This window comes from Myiozetetes cayanensis, unplaced genomic scaffold (assembly GCF_022539395.1).
Source record: "Myiozetetes cayanensis isolate MyiCay16 unplaced genomic scaffold, myiCay2020 scf6-25, whole genome shotgun sequence".
Lineage (NCBI taxonomy): Eukaryota > Metazoa > Chordata > Aves > Passeriformes > Tyrannidae > Myiozetetes > Myiozetetes cayanensis.
Window position 1 is genome coordinate 35,839,545 of NW_026087853.1, and position 20,287 is coordinate 35,859,831.

Here is a 20,287-nt window from a genome sequence, read left to right on the forward strand (position 1 = left end):
TTTGCTTAAGCATGTAAAATTTTATTTGTTTTTCATATTGATGTGTGATTTTTTAGCTGTCCAGGAACAACCTAGTTAGTGAAGAATTTCTTCATCTTTATTTTTTTCTCTTTTAACAAATACAGTTCTTCTCCCTAAATAGTGGACTTAAAACAAGATATCAAATGCATTTACTGTGTTAGCAGGAATCTGATTTGGTTAAAATGGTTACATAGATTTTGAAAGTGATATTCACCACTTAAATGGACAGATTTAGACTTCAAAATATAGACTTGTAATTGTAAACTGACCCTGAGGGACATCACTGAAAACACAAATTTCACTGGTTAAGGTTCTGTCATTTTTTCAAGTGAAGGAGACTTTAATGGTGCTCTTACACTGTGAAGCCACGTAAACAATACTTATCTCTGTACTGCAGCTGAAAAAAAAATATATTGCACTATATTTTTTCTTGTACTAAGAATTCTTTTGGAAATACATAATTCAAACTGAGGGGATACTTTTTTGCTAGATAATTTAAAAAAGTTGGTCATCACAAATGAGCTTTCTGATGAATGTTTTTACTGCTATATTTTGAGGTCTAAAATATGTTAGCTTGAAATCTCATGTTATTTCTGAAATTCAGGGTTATAGAAATGGGTAGGTTGATCTCAAAATCCTGTTTAAGTCTACTGAGGTCAATGGACAAGTTCTACTGCTATATAAACAGGTAATGTGACTGTGAATCTTACTGTCTTGGACTGCAAATTTAGTTAAGGCTATTTCCAAATAGGTCCTCAGGTAACAGAAAAGCAGTCCCTGGGGCTGCAGGTGCTCACATTATTGCTGGTTGTCCAGTGCTCTCAGTCTGTTTTGTGCAATTGGGCATGAATTACTGGGCTTTGACAGCAGTCTGATCTTGGGTGTCTTTTCTGTTCCTTATGCTGCTGCTGTTGGGCCATGACCAGCCCCTGGAGCAAGCTTGCGCATACTTTGCAGAGCAGGGAATTCCGTTTCCCTGCATTGGACTGAAGGATGATGAGAAGAACCTGAAGGAGTGTTACATGTTTGATGGTGCAGACACCCCTGGAGCTCCTCTGCTGCTTTATTTTCCATTAGTGAATGATACCTTTCAAAGATATGTAACACCTGGTAAGTTAACAGTACCCAAATAATTTTAATGACTCGGGGAGCTTTCTCACTCCTGGGTGTTTTTTAACTCATTCCAATACAAAAATCCTTTGTTTGCTTGTTCCTAGTAGCGATTATACTGCAAAATGGGATGATTCAAACTGTTTGCAAAATCTGGGGAGATCTTGTGCATAATTTTAGTTTGAGTCTTGGTGTAATTCAGTGAAAGAAGAAATGTGTTCCTCAATTAAAGGAATGGAAACTACTTTTTCCTTGTAATTTCCAAATGTTTATTTTAATGTGTAGAACAAAGCATATTTTTCAGATTATATATTTTTATGACAGTCAGATCTAGGGGACAATCACAGTATAGAATGGTTCTGTGGAGGACCCCTTTGCTTTTTGTTTAGGCCATTTAATGTGTTGGTTGAATATGCTGGAAAATCAAAGCAATAGTACATAAAGTGATATGTACTGTGTCCTTCTGGGCGACTATTTGAGACATTGCTTTTATGAGGATTTCCAAGACTACTAATATTCTGCTTTCTCCTGTCCTGTTGTGATGTATATCTCTTTATTCCTTTTAGTTTATATTGGGCTCAAGAACATGCAGGTATGACTTGAGCACTAGTGATCACATAAAATGATGTGCCGTGAGCTGGCCAGTAGAAGGTGCTGATTGCAACAGAATGATGTTTAGTAACACCATTGTTTGTGTTTTTTCATTCCAATAGGATTTATTCAAAAGTAGATTTTTTAGAGATCATAGCACTGCACTTAGAGTAATTGCACCTGTGATCTCTCCTAATTATTCTTGATGCATTCTATCAGAGTATGGTATTTCTATGGGACTGTACAAACACATTCCTTTTTTCCCTTGACAGGCATGGCACGTACTGCTGCTGAAATGGAACAGGGCAAGGTTGATATCTCCAGTTTCTCCTCTCCATACTCAACCAGAGAGGTCTCACTGAAAGCGGAAGATTTCAACAAGCTCCTGAAACTGACTAATTACAACATCATGAATAATGAGAACATGATTCTTCAGGCCTTGCGCATGGCTGTGGCACGGAAGAAACAAGCCCTTAGCCAGACAGTATCACAAGAACAACCCTCTACTTGAACAGCATTTTCCTTTCCCTTACTGAATATTTACCATGACAGTACATATGATAGCTACTTCACTGTTCTTGACAGGGGCCATCTCCTTCTGAGTAAACTTCTCAAAAATGAAAACTTGAAGTATTTGTTTCCATGCCATGTAGTTTAATTTACTAAGCAGTACCTGCTTTCTGATCTGGAGCTGTGGTATCAAACACAGCACTCTGTGTTGTTAACCCCATCTCACTGTGATGTTCAAGAGGCAAAAATCCAGCTGTGTGATAGGGAAATAGCTTAGCATTCTCTATTGTCAACCTCCTATTGTCTTGGTGGCTAGTTGCTAATATTTTTTCATATGCAAAATATTCTAGCACTTCATTGGGACTATTGGTAGCAAATCCATAAAGCCCTCTTTAGACACAGAAGGTGGTGACCATGAAGTTTCAATTGAAATAATTTTACTTGATTTCAATAACTTGAATTAAATGACCTTCTGCCTTTAAAGAATTTTGTTTTCCAGGTGCTTTTTGTCATGAACTGTTGTGAAATAAATATTTTATTTGATTTTTTCAAATTTGTGTTAGATAATGGAGGTACAGATCCGTGGCCCTTTAGGTCTTTGATGACATCTGTTCTTAGCAGTTAAATCAAACTTACAGTTTTGTCTTGAAGGAGCACTGCCATTTCTGCTCACAATCAAATGCGTTCTGTCCCAGATCACATGTGTGTTCTGCAGTTATCTCCTTGAAATGCAATTTTGATTCGGCATCATCTGGAGCTTGTTCAATACAGTGAATTGAACTATTATCAAAAGAGATAGTATGTAAAAGGGATTGCAGGGTGTATGATAATTACACAAAGAGAACCATACTGGAGAAATGCAGTAAGACACCAATATTCTATTTGCTTCATCCCAGTACATCACACAAACACACTAAAGGCCAAGAAAGTATGGCAGAGAGAGATGTGTAGCTTCTGTTTTTAGTGTGAATTCTTCCTTGGAGGTAACTCGAGAAAGAGAGGTGTTCTTTTCTGGAACTGGAGCTGGTTAAAAAGTTGTTTTTTGCTGTCTTTTTGGTAATAGTCCTACAGAACCACTGTGAAAGAAAGGCAGATTCTGGCATCTGAGAGTTTGTCAAAGGTCAGCCAAGATGAGACTTAAAAGAGTCCCTAAACTCCTTGTAGAACTTGGCCTAAAATGAGTAGGCAAGAGCTACAGAAGTCTCTTCTCTCCACAAATTTTCCAATAAGGTACATAGACAATTTCAACCTTATCTTCTAAAATTCCATTCATTTTTTTTTTATCTGAGCTGCCACTCATGAGCTCAAAATAAGGTACCTGAACTGTCAAAATGGGCATCATGACTGACTCCTTAATGCCTGCCATAGAGGGTATCACCATATTTACCAAAGTTCTCCTGTTATTGCAAAGATCTGGGTATTCCATCTGCTTTTCCAAGTCTTCAGGTTCCTTGAGGTACTCTGGTGCAATTTCACTTTGAGCTGTTTTTCCCTGTTGGGGATATTTTTGTCAGGATTAGATACTCTGCTTGACTTTGCCTGTGGACTTTTTGATAGTAAATGGTGAGCACCTGATCCTTCCTGGTTTTACCAGCCTCAGACTGGTCAGAAAACCTGTATATTTGAGACAATGAAAACAGTTCTCTGAGGATTCCTTGAACAGCCTGCTCCACCTTCTGTATGTCACTTTTCAGAGTTTGTGATGCACCCTAAAAGCTCAGGTAATTTGAACTAAACCAGAAACTGTATCTTCTCAGAGGCTGAGGTGGTGTTTCATATGTTCACACTAGATGTTTTGTCCCAAGTCCTGTTCTGGGACTACTAGTAGATTCTCTTCAAGCAGAGGCACTTGACAGCCAGTGTCTGGGAGGGGCTTCCTCCAGCTCCATGCTCCCTCCAGCACATACTCTGGAGGAAACCCCTTGGGTAGGAGAGGTGACAGAGGCCTAGAGATTGGTCCTCCATTTTCTTTCATTGAGTTATCCCAGAAGTGGTTGTTTCTCAGATGATTTGGGGTGACACAGTCATTCCCTACCTCAACTGAACACTCCTATACTCAGTTTGCATGGCCAGGTTTTGGTAGCAGTGGGGCTACAGGGTTTACCTCTGTGAGTAGCAGCCAGAAGCTTCCCCCATGTCTGACAGAGCCAAAGCCATCTGGCTACAAGGTTGACTCACTGCTGGCCAAAGCTGAGCCCATCAGTGACAGTTGTAGTGCCTCTGGGATAAGGTTTTTAAGAAGGGGGAAAATGCTGTGCAGCATCAATTGCAGTCAGAGGAATGAGAAATGTGAGAAACAGCCCTGCAGATATGAAGGTTAGTGAAGAAGGAGGGAGGACGTGCTCCAGGCTTCAGAGCTGAGGTTCACCTGATGTCTGTGCTGAGCAGTTGTTAACTATATAACCAGTTGTTAAATGACCATGGAGAGTCAGTCTGTCCCACTCTGGCCCATGGAAGTCCGTGGTGGAGCAGATGTTTACCTGCAAGCCCTGGGGAATCCCATGCTGGAGCAAGTGAGTGCCTGAAGGAGGCTGTGACACCGTGGGAAGCCTGTTGTAGAGCAGGTCCTGGAAGGACCTCTAGACCCAGGGAGGGAGGAGCCTACACTGGAGCAGGTTTTCTGGCAGGGACCCATGCTGGAGCAGTCTGTTTCTGAAGGTCTGCACCTCATGGAAGGGACCCACACTGGAGCAGTTTGCAAAGAACTGCAGCCTGTGAGAAGGACTTAATTTGGAGAAGTTCATAGAGGACTATCTTGCATGGGAGAGGTCCCATGCTGGAGAAGGGAAACAGTGTGAGGAGTCCTTCCACTGAGGATGAAGGAGCTGCAGAGATCATGTGTCATGACCTAACCACAGCCCTCATTTCCTGTCCCCATGAACTGCTGGGATGGAGGAGGTAGAGCAAATCAGGAGTAAACCTGGGAAGAAGAGAGTTGTGCGGGAGAGGTGTTTTATGATTTAAGTTTTATTTCTCATTATCCTACTCTGATAGGATTGGTAATAAATTAAACTAATTTCCCCAGGTTGGGCCTGCTTTGCACATGATGGTAATTGGTGAATGATCTCTCCCTGCCCTTATCTCAACCCATGAGCCTTTCATCAAGTTTGCATTGTTTTCTCTTCCTTGTCTAGCTGAAAAGGGGGTGTGATAGATATGTGTTGGTGAGCACCATATCTTCTCAGTGTTTATTAGAGTTGTTGCATTTTGTTCTGGTTTGTTTTGGTTTTGGTTGTGGGAGTTTTTTGTTTGCATTGTGTGCTGTTTTTGTTGTCGGTGCAGTTTTGTGTGTGTGTTTTGTTGGATTTTTTTTTTTTTTGGGGGGGGGGCATTTGCTTGTTGTTTTTTTGTTTTTTACCTATGGGATAAACATCATCTTCCAGAGTCTCTCTCAGTGCTACAACAGCCCTTCATCCCTGAGTCAGACTTTCCCAGAGGAATGGCTCAGGAAACATCAGTTCAGCTGCTGCAGAACAGACTAATAAAACAGGTGCTCTTTTCCGCTCATCATCTTCATGGACCTTCTGTGGACTCACTCCAACAGGTTCATCCATGATATTTTTGTTTGCTGATTAGGGTGCTGTAGAACTGGTTTCCTCCAGCCTACATATAGCCACTATTATCTTCTCTGGTCCATTAATTGCTTAGGCTACCAAGTCATAGGTATCCATGCATAAGTTATGTGTCATTGCTCCCTTATCTTGAACTGCTGATAACTCCTGGCACCTTGGTGTGTACAGCCTTCCCCAAACACACACCTCTGGTATTTGGCTATCAAATAAACTCAGCAAATTCCCTCCCCTTCTCTCTTCATACTTTCCCTTGCAGGCAATGAGGAAGGCGGAGCATGGATAAACCACTTGCTGCTCCCCAGGTGCCTCCTTCAAGTTTGCAGAGGTACTTCATGAATCATTGCCAGCTGTTGCCTTTAACAGTGAAGTGATATCTGTATCTGACTTTTATGCAGCTGGGAGCAGGATGGGCTCATACTGGAGTGCTTGTGAGGTAAGAATACAAAAGCTCTTGAGAACTGAACATGGCCTGAGGTGGGTGTGGCTGGGATTGTGGCACCTACAAGAGGATTTGTGAGCTTTTAGTCCAATTACTGGTGAGCTTTTAGTCCAATTTCATGTATGTATTTACCTATTTCTATCAGGGTGACTGATACCTTTGCTGATATCAGCTGTCCTGTGGAGGCACTCTTGGTAGTGAAGTTCAGCCACAGTGTGTGATTCACGTGGAGGCAGGGAAGCAGTCTGAGGTGCCTCAGAGGAGCCTACGGTAGATTTGGGCTGAATCTGTGGTTTGATTCAAATCTTTCACAGTGCAGTGTCTGTCAGCTATGAGTATAAACACACGTGGTGTCCAGGTAACTGTGCTAGCAGCCACCTGATTGTGATGTACACAGGAAGGTTACTGCCTAAAACCAATGATTAATCATGGACACAAAGGTGATGATCGTAGTTTGATATTTGTGTGTGATTGACAGAAGAAAAAAATCTTGATCTGTTTTGTCCATAATGTCTGAGAAGGTTTTGTTTCCTAGGGGGAGGGAGGGGTAGGGGTTTTTAGATTTTTTGTGTGTGTGCGTGTGTTTCTTTTTGTGTGGGTTTGGGGGGGGGGGTTTGTGTGTTTTTGTGGTTTTTGTTTTTTGTGTGCTTTTTGGGGGTTTTGTTTTGGTTTTGTGTGGGTTTGGGTTTTTGTGTGTGTGTGATTTTTTTGGTTGTTGGTTTGTTTGGTTTTTTTTTTGGTGGAACATAACCAGGAGGGAAAGCCCTAAAATGGTCCATTGGGTTCTAGTGAGTGAACATTCTCTGTTCTCTTCTCAGCTCTGAAACTAAAATTAGCCTCTGGTTTGCCTATGAGCAAGTTATTTAATCATGCTGTGACCCCTGGTTGTAAAAGGGAGTTTATAGAGTTTCTCTCCATAACATAGAGGTGTGTTAACAGAAATATGGACTGATGCTTGGAGACCTCAAATGTGGGATCCCTTTGACTTAAGAAATAACATGTGTGAATGTCTAACCAAACTGGCTAAAGAAACACTAAAGAGCTACAAGTTTATCCTTTAGAACAGAGCCTGTCTTTGCAGGGAAAGTATGCATAGAAAACAAGGAAGGACACTGAAACCTCTCTTTTCTTTCTGTTGCCCTTAATGACTGAAACAGCATCATGAGAGAGAATAAAAATAAAGGGTCCTTGGTGAGGGAAGGGACAGGAGATTTATTTCATCCAGAACCTGAATCCAGATAGAAGACATTAAAACATGGCTTTCTGTTTTGGAGTTAGATGTAAAATACAGACCAAGGTCAGCTTCAAGAATGATAGGAGGATTTGTATCCAGCTTCTCAGCTGGATCAATTCCTAACTGGAAAAAGGAGTGACACAATGCCCCTAAAAGGATTTAAAGGAATCATTTTGCTAGCAATGAATTGAAGAAGGATTAGGTAATTCTTCCAGTGAGCAACAACTGAAATTTCAGGTATTAAAATCTGCAAGAATTAATAATTTGTTTGAGTCATGTCTAGTTATTTGTCCTTCCTTCTCTGCTTGATGTTTCAGCTAGTGATACTTACTGCAAATATCTGTCACCTAGTTTGGGCAGGGAAGTTTCCTTAGCACCTCTTCCAAAGCTGCTTTCGTTAGCTTCTTTTTGTATAAGTTCTACTGTGCTTGTGCTGGTGGTGCCTCGCTCATTTAACTAGTACCATTTTCTTCTGGGGTCATGATGCTTATGAACATAGATAAGACATTGAAATCAGCAGCATTGTGATTAAACGTTTTACCACAGATTGTTTCTGTGCAATCCTTTGTATCTCTTGTTTCCCTCTTCCTGGTCACAAAAGCTGAACTCCTCACAACCTGTAATGTATTTTCTCTTCACCATTTCTGGGAAACAATCCTGATAAAGATTTTAAATGGAAACTTGGAATTTTTACTAAATAAAATTATCTGAAGAAAGTATATTTTCCATGTGAAATTACAACTGTTTAAGAGAATTAAATTTATTTTATCTTTATCTACAAATGTTTGATGGATGTGATTCTCATGCACGCTAACTTGTGGTGGAGCCCAGCTGGTTCTGGGCTCTCTGTAAACTGAGATACTGAAGATGGAACTTCTTACACCTGGCAGAGGGTTTACCAGGGACAATAGAACTGTAACACAGAGTGGGTTTCCTATTAGGAATACTAACCTATTGTGTTAAGACATGTGGCTGTGTGTCCAATCATGAGTTGTTATCATAACACTATCATGTTATGATAGTGGTAAACCAATGCTGTGTGTACATGTGTCACCCAGAACTGTATAAAGGTAGCTGTACTGTTGCAATAAAAAAGCTGCTGGTATCCTGAAACCTATGTCACCTCCTGCCTCGACCGCGACACTGACTCTTTACTGGCTTATTTTTCCAGCTTAATTGTTGATAAAGATTTCTTTTAAATTAACATTTTCTGTTATATAAGCCAAACATTTTGTAAAACCATTTCACTGTGCTATCCATTTTACTATTATTTCTTCTATCAATGACTTATATATACACAGGTGAATATCTCCTAATTTTTTCCATTTTTTTTTAACTCTACATAGACATGATTTTAACGTCCAAAGCAATGCAAACAGTTTATCTTCCAACTTTGCTACGTGGCTTTAAAAATTGCAAAAGGCACTTATGGGAGGGCATGTTATATGAAGCGTAAGCAATTTAATATTACTGCAGGTATTAACTTTATCACTTTTCTGCAGAGTGATGAATGCCCGTGCAGTTCATTCTTCGTGAAAATCGTAAGAATGAAAAATCTGAGAAAAACAGATCTACGTGAGTATTACAATCTTTCTTTGCAGTTGCCAGTAATTCAGTTCTGAAAGCAGAGAACATAAACAAGCACTGTAACTGGTATCTGTGTATGAAGAGACACCATGGCTTTAAATATTGATGCATGTGGACTATGCTTAGAATACAGTTTTGGATAAACAATATCTGTTGGTTTATAGAATGCTACCATTAGTGGATAGCAAAGGTGTACTGTGAAGTACCTTAACTACTAACAAGGTTTAGAGCAAGTTTTGATGAACAAATTCAAGTGTTAATTTCAGTTGCAGTTTTTGAATTTCCTTTTACTTCTTTAAAAAAAGGTAAAAGAAGCATTATATAGCCTATTGTCAAACAATATTTTTTTTCTGTCAAAACTTTACTGGAATGTATTTGAAGTAGACTTTTCAGGATAAATAAGTGCCATTAAAATGTTTCTGAAGACTTGGTGGAATGGGTGAAAGAGGAAGAGAGGAGAAAAGTCTTAGCAGTTACTCAGGAGAAAGTGAGCTGAAGATTAACCCAAATATCTGCCTCAGAAGGGAAGGACAAGACAGGAACACAATAGAAAGGAAGTGAATATGAACCTTTGCATGTTAAATAATACCAACTGAACACATCAAAGATATTTATCTCCATGGAGATTACTATTCATTTGTTGCTTTCCTGCCATTGAGCCTAGCACAGGGATATTGCCTTTTCTTGAAAACAGCACATCTTCAGAGAAAAGTGAAAGGACAGTTCAATTTCCTCACTTTCTTTTTAATCTCAAATGAACTGCTTTCTGGCATAAATGGTAACAAGGGAATACCTAAGTTGCCCTGACAGCCAATAGCATCAAGATAACCACCTGCAGAGCTGATAACCAACTATCTGCCTCTGGACTTAAAATTATGGAGAGTTATCTCTTTCTCAGCATTTTATAGTGTTTGGAAATTATGCTCTTTACATTCTTAAGGACAAAAGATCTTTCAGAAATCCATAACTATTTATCTTAGCTCTTTATCTTTTATTAGTCCTTATCCCATATCTTCATTTTGAGCAGATACTTGTTCACCTAATTTCAAGTTTGAAGCTCTATCACTGGAGATTTGCTTCCAAAGCCAGATGGAAAGGAAGGTCTTTGCTATCAAGAGCCAGAAGAAGCAGTGCTAGGTGACAGGATCTGTGAAGATCTGCTTCATCCATTCCCCATCCCAGTTGCCTTTCTTTATTGTGCAACAGAGCACCACATTTTATTTTTCTCTGAGAATCAGGAGAAAATTACCTGTGTCACAGCAGAGTCAGTGAGTATCAGTGGTGTGATACACAGCAAAAGAAATGAGACTCTTAAAAAGCATTATATTGAATGAGAAAACCACTGTGAGAGCGTAGTAGAATTCTTATGTGGCAATGCTTCTGTTCTTGACAAAAAAATTTTACAGCGAGTTTTCAACACCTGAACTATGAGAGAAGTCCTCAGAGGAAGAGATACAAAGGCATCTGTTCAAAAAATGTCATGGAAGAGAGAGGTATTGACATGTACAGCAAAGCTCACTTCGTAGTCTGTACAAAATTCAGAGTGGTTTAGGCTGAAGTGCATTTATGGGCAGCATGACAAGTGGAGACTGAAGGGATAGTGAGGAATTCTAAACTATGCATTTCATTGCATATGAATAGTTGCTTGAACGTAGCAACAATAATTTAAGAAGAAAGCAGAGATAACTAGTTAGGCCTACTTGTCTTTGTTTCTGCAGAGAAATAGCAGTTTATCTGCAGATATTTAGTTTCCCAGAATTAGTCTTTGCTCAACAGTGACTTTTTAAAAATATTTTTGTGGGAATGTATTTGTCATGTAATTAATGCATTTGTTAAAATATTTGCAAATACTTAGAATATGTTTGGCTCAAAATATTTTGGGAAAAAACCATATTTCCCACTCACATTTATTTGTTTTAATCACTATTTCTGTACGATTTTAGTTGTTAAGAGAGACAGAGATGACAACAGAGAGTTGAAAGATGGCCCAGAAATAATTCCAGTTGCAAAGAGCCATTGGTGCTTTGTTGAAGTCAGAGTCTGATTAGAGCAAGCTGTTTTTTGGAAGACTGCCTGTCAAAGATGAGTATGCTTTGCTTTTCTTTAGCTGTGGCACTGGACAGGCAATGTGTCCTCCTTGTGCAGAGGACTGCTACCCACAGCCCACAACGCCCAAGTAACATAGGATTTGGTTTTTTTATTATAGGTTAGGTGTGGCAATCATCCATAACCATGATTTCTTGACCTTTTCTCTTTGTGTCAGACAAAAAACTGTATTTGTACATGGTGTAAGAAAAAGTATTAGGCTGCTAATAAGCATTTAAGTCTGTTAGGAATAAGGCTTACTCATGAACCAGAAGGATTTGCTCCCACATTATATAGACTATCAGGTAACTACAATCTGAGTAGTACATATCATTCCTAAGACATAGCTGTTGCAATTTCTAAGAATGTTTGAGTTTGACTAAATTTTTCTTGTGAAAATTTATAAGAATAATGATATCAGACCAGTCCAAAGTTTCATCTGGATCAACAATATGTCCTCACAAATGGCTTATAATAAATGCTTTTGGGTAGGATGAATGCTGAACCATGCTTTTAGCTGGCCCACTCTCCCAAGATATTTGTGGTTCATGAGGTCTGTGGCTTAGAGATCTGGCTCTTGAGTCAAAAGTAGTGTTTGCATTTGATTGTCATACCCCAAATTATTGGCTCCTGGAGGCCACTAAGAGGTCTTACTTTGACACCTTTCATCTCCCTTTGCACTAGACAGGAACCCAGATACTCTTTTTCAGTGTCACAGGAAAACACGGAGCCCAGTTTCAGGATGTTATTCTTTGGGGAGGTCTATATAATTATGTTGCTAATTAGATAGTTACAGACATTTCTTTTTTTCTCTTCTTTCCTTGCACAGGCAGCAGAAATGCCTATTTGAGAAAAACTGATCCTTTTCAGGCTGGGGTGAAAAGCCCTTTTTTGCATATTAGATAGGTTAGCTCTTACACTAGGGCAACTTCCCTTTTGTATTTATTCCAAATATAGCAGAATACTTAACAGCTATATGACTGCCTCTATCTCTGGATCTAAAACAGAGAAAGTTTAATGGTGGTCATAAATCTTCATAAATGCACCCACTATTTCTTCAAAATCAGCTGGAGGAAGCTATTTTGCTGCAACTTTTCAACAGGGCTAGTTTGAGACACCAGCAACATTGGGAGCCAGTGGCAGCATCAGCTGCAAAAGTCACAAGCTGAGGTGCCTGGGCTCTTCATATTCCTGCACCCTCGTTGCAGTGCACAGGGACACAAGAAAAGCTGTTTTCCAAACGCTTGTCCATCAGACAAGATCACTGGAAGAGGCCATAGCTTTCGTTTTCAAGTCCCCCTCCCAGTTTCTTCAAACCAACGTTATGCGTTTTGCTACATTTCCACCGTTTACCCATGGCAGTTACTTTCTGGAGAGACTTCTCAGGTAGTCAAGTACCACTCCATTTCACCCCCTGTGTGGTGCTTATAACGAGAACTAGACCCTAACCCTAACCCCAGCTGAGCTGTGTAAATTCCCCAGAGTGGATCTTGTTTTCAGCGTGGCTGTCCAGACCTGCCTTGTGCACAGTCCCATTGAAGCACACCCGGCACTCACTGATCTCAGAGATTGCCACTGCAGTCACAGCAGGGCATGGGCGGTCTCGCACAGCTGGCAAATCTGGTTTTTCATGGCCCTTGTCTTGGTGGCAGTGTTCACTGCTCTTCCAGGAGGGAAAATAAATAACTTCTACACTGCAAACTGATACATATGGGAGAGAAACCTGTCTTTTTCATGGGCTACAAATAAAATATAACATTAACCTCTTCTACATACATGTATTTCACAGAAATATTCCATTTAGGAGACAAAAAATGTCTTTGTAAATAGTGGCTTGTCCTACTTGGTATTTAGCAAAGTCCAAGACGGCAAAAAGCTTTTCACAGAATGACCTACAGTTACTTTTGCTGGTTTGTTGTTGATTTTTTGACAAGCTAATCTCAATCAGCATTCTCATTGATAAAGCCTTAAGCTTCTCTTTAGCTTTAGTATTAAATCTGGGCCTGTTGCAATGTCATTTAATAACAAACTCCCAATGCTATACTGCCTATTGGTTTTAAAAGTTGGAAGGCAGTATTACCAATGTTTTTCTTTGTATCACCTAAATCGCGTGTAACAAAATCCCTTTCGGTGCCATGCTCTCCAAAGGAAACTATCGTGTGAAGCCAGGATTGATTGAAGACATGCTCACAATGTGCTGTGTATACTTTACCTCTGACTGTAGCACTGATGTGAGTGGGCAGCAGCAGTCTTTGTGCAAAGGGGGCAGTTGTGGGTAGTGCCAACAGGCAGATCTGACCTGTTCTAATGGCATGCTTGCTTTAGGGTGAAATTTCTTTCCATGGTCACTGATGTTTTCTGTGGTTCAGAGTCATCCTGGGACATGGTCCTTTGAAAAAAAGCATTGGTGTCTTTTCAGGGCATCTTATCTAAATTCCTGATGTCACCGGCTGCTCAGATGGGCTACTTTTGCCTTAATGGAGAGAAATCCTAAAAGCAGACCAGGACAAATGCTTGGCAAGAGGAATCTGCACAAGGACAGAGAAGTCACTATGTGGATAACTACCAAGTTGCAACAAGGCCTGTAAACAAGTATTTCCTAACTGGTTAAGAAACTGAAACAGGTATAAAAACAACTGCTAATCAGAAGAAGATCCTCCCTGTGCTGTCACAGATCCTGAAGCAGGCCTTTTCTTACTGTAATTGTAAGCTGATTAGATCAAGATCAAGAACTAATTGCGTAACTGCTGAAGTACCTGTCGAAATGGATTCCTGGTCTTGACTGAGATTTATAATGAAGTCACAACCACAGTTACTAATACAAGTAATAAATGAATGGATAATCTCAGTGAATATTTTGTGAATCAGTTTCACAGCTGCAGTTCTTAACAACCTCTGTTTCTTTCTACTCAATCTTCTTTTTGATTTCATTTACTCATGCCAATCAAGTCTTCTTACTCTCTTCCTCAGTTAATGCTACCAAACACATACATAAATCTGGTTTCCCTCAGGTTACCCATTTTGTGTTCTCTAATCTAAAAGATTATTTCCATTCTTTTTTTCCTTTTTCAAGTCTTTGATGACCATGATGGAGTGTAGTGTATAGAGTGTAGTGTATATTATATTGTTTGTAATTTTATCATTACTGTATTCATAATAAGTAGTGTGGAGACAAAAAGCCTCCCCTGTGCCATGATAGCAGCATAAGCTGCCACTAAAAAGAGCAATAATCAAGGAATCATTGCTATGCTATTTCTTTAGGGTTTTTGGTCAGCATACCTCCTTACAGTGGAAATAATTACATCTCTACTGCTAGGTGTCAATGGATTGTATGCAGGTATACATGCATCTTCTTGCAGCTATGTGGACTTTTGTCTGCAAGAACAGAAAGCTGGTCTGGTGGTTAAAGGTATTATGTGTGATGTTCCCCCATGACTTCCTTTAGATTCTTGGTGTAATGTTGAAGACAGTAAATTTCTCAAAACCTTAGTTCCTCATTTCCAGAGCAAGGACTTCAGTAAGGGTACCAGGAGCCTCAGAGAGGCACTAGAAAGTTGAACTGATTATCAGCTGAGATACTGATAAAAGAAGTAAAGAACCTTAGGTAAATGTTTGCCTGGTCTCTGTCCCAAAGGCAAAGGTGAGAGCAGCTACTCTGCTCTAATACTCTACCAGTGCAGGTGGCATTGAAGTTCTTGTCCTTCATTGAACACGTATGAACTTTAAAGCCTTTTGTGATGGTACTACATGTTTCTAGTAGACTTGATTATCCTCTTTTTTAGTGGAGGCTTCTAGTTAATAAGTGATTGAAACAGCTTTCAAAATGTTTTATAATATTTTAAAATGTCAAACCCTGTTTTAAAACAGGTTTGAAAAGGGTGGAGGCAAAAGAAATGAATGAAGGAGAAGCTTGGGTGGAGAAGAGAGGTTGGAATGAGTAGGTGGTGATGGCAGAAATGTAGAACATCACAGTGCTTTGAGAGGACACAGGTCCATGTGGTGATCCAAGATCCTTCACTCCTCCTCTGTCATTTGGCTTGCAGAGTTAAAAGGCAGTAACAGACTCCATTCAGGAAGTGACTTTGTAGTTTGCACTCAGAAAGCAGGCAGTGATGATGAAGCATGTGCTTTGATTCCTGAATAGGATTTCTATATTTACAAATTTGCTTGGGCTGACCTCTGTAACACCTTCTTACCATTTAAGAAATTGAGCTGCCTTTTTCCATGCTTACAATCTCCCTCATCTTCTTTGAAGTTATTGTGCCTTGGAATTTTTGATCATCCTTGATAAGGACCGTATTTTATTCTAATCCTGATTACTGTTGCACAATTGTGTGTTGAGTTTAAGACCAAAATATATTTTTCTTGACACTAAACATTAACCACAAATTGAATATCAGGAGATCTGTGTTGAAGTACTATTAGTTGCTTTTTTGAATTAATAAATTAATAAATAACATGAAGATGGATAACAGATATTTACTTATTGCAGGAACTGTTTCAGGATTTTTTGAGGTATTCCTTTGATGGGGAAAAGGTGCAACTTCTTATTTTTGGTATTTTATGGTGAAAAATGCATTTAAATGCATATTTGTTCATTGGATCCCAATGAATTTTCTTATGCACCTCAAAATCTTTCCTGGTTGTTCTGGTTTCATCAAGACAGCAGTATCTGCAGTTCAGCCAGTTATGCATTATCCAGTGTGACTGATATCTGTAATTAGTGATTCATTCTTTCCCTGCCATCTGAGCAGAGACCTGTTCTGTTTTATGCACCTGTGCTCTCTTAGTGTCCTTTCACATGCATCTAGATGAATGCTGCTGATGTGAGTGGTATGATAAAAGCACAATGTGATAAGGCCTGTGGCATGTCTTGATCCCCATGAAGGTTTATTTTGAAGACTTGGAGTAGTGCCAGAGAAAGCCTTGCCCACGGGCGAGATTCTCAAAGTGATGGTCTCCAGAGAGGAACTTTGGGCAACCTTTTTGTCGAACTGAGGACACTGATTACCTTGTAGATAAGGATCAAGAATCCACATGTGATTTGCTATTATGTGGGAGGCCAATGTAAAGTAGAGAGACTAGATTTAACAAGACTGTGATAGTTCGCACTTCTGAGAGGATGTATGAGAGTGTCCACATGGGACTATGACTCCACTCTTGGGCACTTTGTATGACTGTACCCTCTGCAGGAGTCAATAAATTAGTGCTGCAGTAGTAACCAGTAAAGGTTGAAAGTAAGATTCACTCACAAATGTTGATGCTGGTGCTTGCATCATATTCTGCTGTTAAATTGACAATATTTCTGAATATCTTCCTGACAAAGGTATTCATCTTTTCTTGTTCAGGACCAGTCTTGACTACCTTTCTTTAAGGAGTTCCTTTTCAGTTCAAGAACAAAAACTAGACAAAAGAAGTCTTGGGTATAAATGTTCCTTGTTACTCAAATATGTCAATTCTTAATGCTTTAATTCATTCTAACTCAAAGGAGAGTTGCTGTAGAGCACTTGATCAGTTGTGTATCCTGATGGACTCCAGATAGAACATGAGATCATTTAATTTCACTGTGAAAATAGGATTAGTTATAGTCTTGTGATAAAAGAACCCAATAGACAGACAAACAAACAAAGAAAAAAAAAACAAAGAAAACCCCCCAAAAGACTGGAGTCTGCTTCACATCACTTTGATGTGAAAGAAACTGATGGTAACATTTTTGTAGAAAAGACATAAAATGTGAAGCCTTGGCTGTCAAAAGTAAAGCATACATTGGCAACACATCTAAGTCATAGTATTTATGTCAGGATGAACCACCGCTGCAATGTAAACTTTCAATTCAGGCTGAATGAACTCTCTTTTTACCAAATAAACCAAAATAATCCAATTGTAATCTTCACCTCTGTGTTATCTCTGTAGGTTCAAAATTTAATTCCCAAAATGGTGACTGACATTTATAGACTTTGGGCTGAATCCTCAGGCACACAAGTACTGATTTACATTGGGTGTAAACACTCTTGCTTTCTGTGAGTTGTTTCGGTATGTTATGGCATTTTTCTTACCAAATTAATTCTTCAGCATCAATGTCTTTAACTTCCTATTGGCTTTGCAAACCATTCTGTGAGAAATGAGGTAGAGAGGGAAAAAAAGTAGAGGCATATTGCACCCTACTTTTGTTACTTAGTTATTATAATGATGTGCCTTATTATTTTCATACTGTTTCCTTAGGCATAGCTCCTCCATCTTCACCATAGAAAGCAAAGAACATCTCCAGGTATCTATTTGTATTTATGTGTACAGAATCTTCAGTAAATTCCTGCAGATTTTCACTGTGAGACTCAGGGATATTTTTAACCTTACTCATCATATTTGCAAATATTTTCTGGTTTTCAGATATATCAAACAGCAAAACGAGAACACCTAATGCCATTCAGCCAACCTTGTCTTTACTGTAGTATTAAGGTACAGCTTTTTGGTAGCTTCTCATTCAGTACTAAATTTTACTTGAAAGAAAAAATATCTAGGAGAATTTTTCCTGCCATAAAGTTTATTTATTCAGTAGCAAAATTTGTGTTTCAGAACTCTGTGTCTCAGCTGAAAAATTCAGATCAAAATTACTGCTGCAGTGCACTGTCAGTGCTGCAGCTTAGTGTCAGCTCCTGCACAAGATTACCTCTCCAATGATGTATTGTTCCTATTTTTTCAGAAAATATCCTGGAGAAGAATAAGAGAAAAAGGACCATAAGTACATGTTTTTATAAAGCGTGTCAGAGTCATTTCTGAGTCAACATAATGATGCTTAAGGAAGAAAAAATTTTAGCTAAACATTAAAAATATTTTTGTTTCTATTCCCTTACTGAGTGAATAGTATTATTGTGAACATTATCTGAAGAAAGAAAAATTGTGAGTGTTGATTTGTTGATTCAACTCTTTCTAGTATTGATTTCGTTCCCTCTCATGTTTTCTTTGCAATGCAGGGCATTTCCGTGTACTGCTTGCAGCGTGCTTCCAAGTCTGTTTCCATGATGTTTTCCTCTGATAATGGTTTCTTTAGATGCTCAACAGTTCTAACTATCCTCTATGTCTGCATCAACAGTACTGATGTCTGACCAAGACTTAATTTTTGGCTAGTTTATTTTTAAGTGGAAATGGAAGGATGTTCTTCAAAATATTTTCTAGCTATAGGTCTGAGATTGCACCATGTATCATTGCAAGATGGTCTGCGGTGGAGCAAAGAAAATCTGTTTGATAATACCTCTTCGCCGAAAATACACAATTTTTTTGATCCTGCTAGTTGATGCTCTGACAGTGGGAACAGTGAAATTGTAGCAATGCTTATAAAAAGTCTAAAAAAGGCTGTGTCTATGGAAACACATGATTTCTAGTTCAGGTGTCCATGGGCTTCTCTGCATTACATTGTGTTGCTTTTTGAATGGTTTTGTTTTGACAATGATATTGTGATGGTACATGGAGACTCTAGTTATGGATTTAGCCCTTCTTATTTGGGCACTGTATCTGTTTGGAAAGAAAAGGTGGCAACTCTTCCAATGAACTTACAGTGTTATTTCCTGTGTGTCGAAGAGAGAGTTTTGGAGTTCTTTTTGAGACAGCACCCAGATATCTGGGAATTGATCTCTTGGGCTGGTGTACAATATTATGATGTCCTATCCCTTCTTTCAAGAGTCAGACCTGGCAGGGAGATGGGTTAATTTGTTTCCGTGCAATATAATTGATGTGACGTGATTATCCTGTTTATTACCTTCCAGCATAAACATGAACATTACGTGGCAGCAATTCCCTATGACACTTTGCAGGTTCAGCTGGGCTGGTTTTCTACTCCTGAAGCAGGATGCAGTTTAGCATATCTGTCACTCTTTGATACGTATCTGGTTACTAATACCCTCTGAAATGAGTTACCTAGAAAATTTATAAAATCTCTCTTGCTAGAGCTAATGCTCTAAGAGCTGAGGCCTCATGGGTTGCTGAGTTGGTGTTAAATGTGGATCATCAGGTTGTGGGACTTTGTTTTTACTCTTATTAAGGGTGAACAGCCTTGCTAAAGACTGGACTGTCTTCTCAGGTTGGCTATAGGTCTATTGTGTTTAGAAAGGATGAAGGACTGAAGAGAGATCCTACCCCACAGCTCTGTGTAGATACAAGCATGTAAGACACAAGTGTAGTGCTTGTTTGATACTCTGAAAATGTTGAATACCTTTCTTCTTAATCAGGAGTCATAGCTAGTATGTACAACAAAGAGATATCCCAGATCATAAATGAACAAATTCTCTAAAACACACATACATAATTAGTGCATAACTGACAGATAGCCTGCTTCATGGGCATCAGCTAAAGAAGTAACTATGCAAAGTTAATATTATCTTTTTTAAAATGTTAAAAATCAATAGAAGAATTGTAGAAAATAATGTGTGTGAGAGAGATAAAGAAAATATTTGAATACCTCTTTTACCAATAAATTGTTATGGACAGGTATATTGCATTTTAAAATTGCAATAATAAGTCTAAAAATATCCTAATATTACACACAAGAATTAGAAACATCTGTATTTGCAATGTTAAAGTAATTTCTTACCTCCTATGGACATCGAAAACATGCTGAAAAACTGGAAGATGTTTCATGTTTGGACAGTATCAGAAGACCTGAAAGATAAATGATACATAACCTGATTGCACAAACTGCTTTAAGCAACACCTATTTATTGCAACATGGTTTACACCACAAGTTAAAATGTGTAATGAGAGCCAAGAGACTGGTAAAGAAAGAATAATATAATTACTGATAAGGCACTGTCTTTCTTTGGGTCATGTGGAAATATTAATAACAGGAAGGTTTTTTATGTTTTTAATCATCGGATGTCCCAAGCAGATTACAAAAGAGGAGAGGATAGTTATCACTGTTTTATTGGTGGGGACGTGCAGATAGAGAAGCAAGATAAATTTAAATGGAAGCAATTGCCCAGAGTGACTTAGCAGTCTAGAGCAGACCTGGGACTGCAGCCAGCATGTCATGAGACCTTTTCCAGCAGGTTACCCAATTGGTCATGCTTCCTCTCAGTATGTATCCCACAGTTCTACACTGCCTGTTATACCCAAATCTGACCTGTTACTGTGAACACACCACAAGTT

At 39.0% G+C, this 20,287-nt stretch overlaps 1 protein-coding gene across 1 annotated transcript in view; it reads left to right on the forward strand.

The window, feature by feature from the left end:
* The window catches only part of LOC126651122 (uncharacterized), a 63,547-nt gene that overhangs the window by 23,174 nt on the left and 20,086 nt on the right, over positions 1-20,287 (forward strand). Inside the window, 3 exon segments of the mRNA XM_050336693.1 lie at positions 948-1,131; positions 1,995-2,230; positions 8,980-9,052. Of these exon segments, the coding sequence (XP_050192650.1) occupies positions 948-1,131; positions 1,995-2,230; positions 8,980-9,052 (493 nt within the window).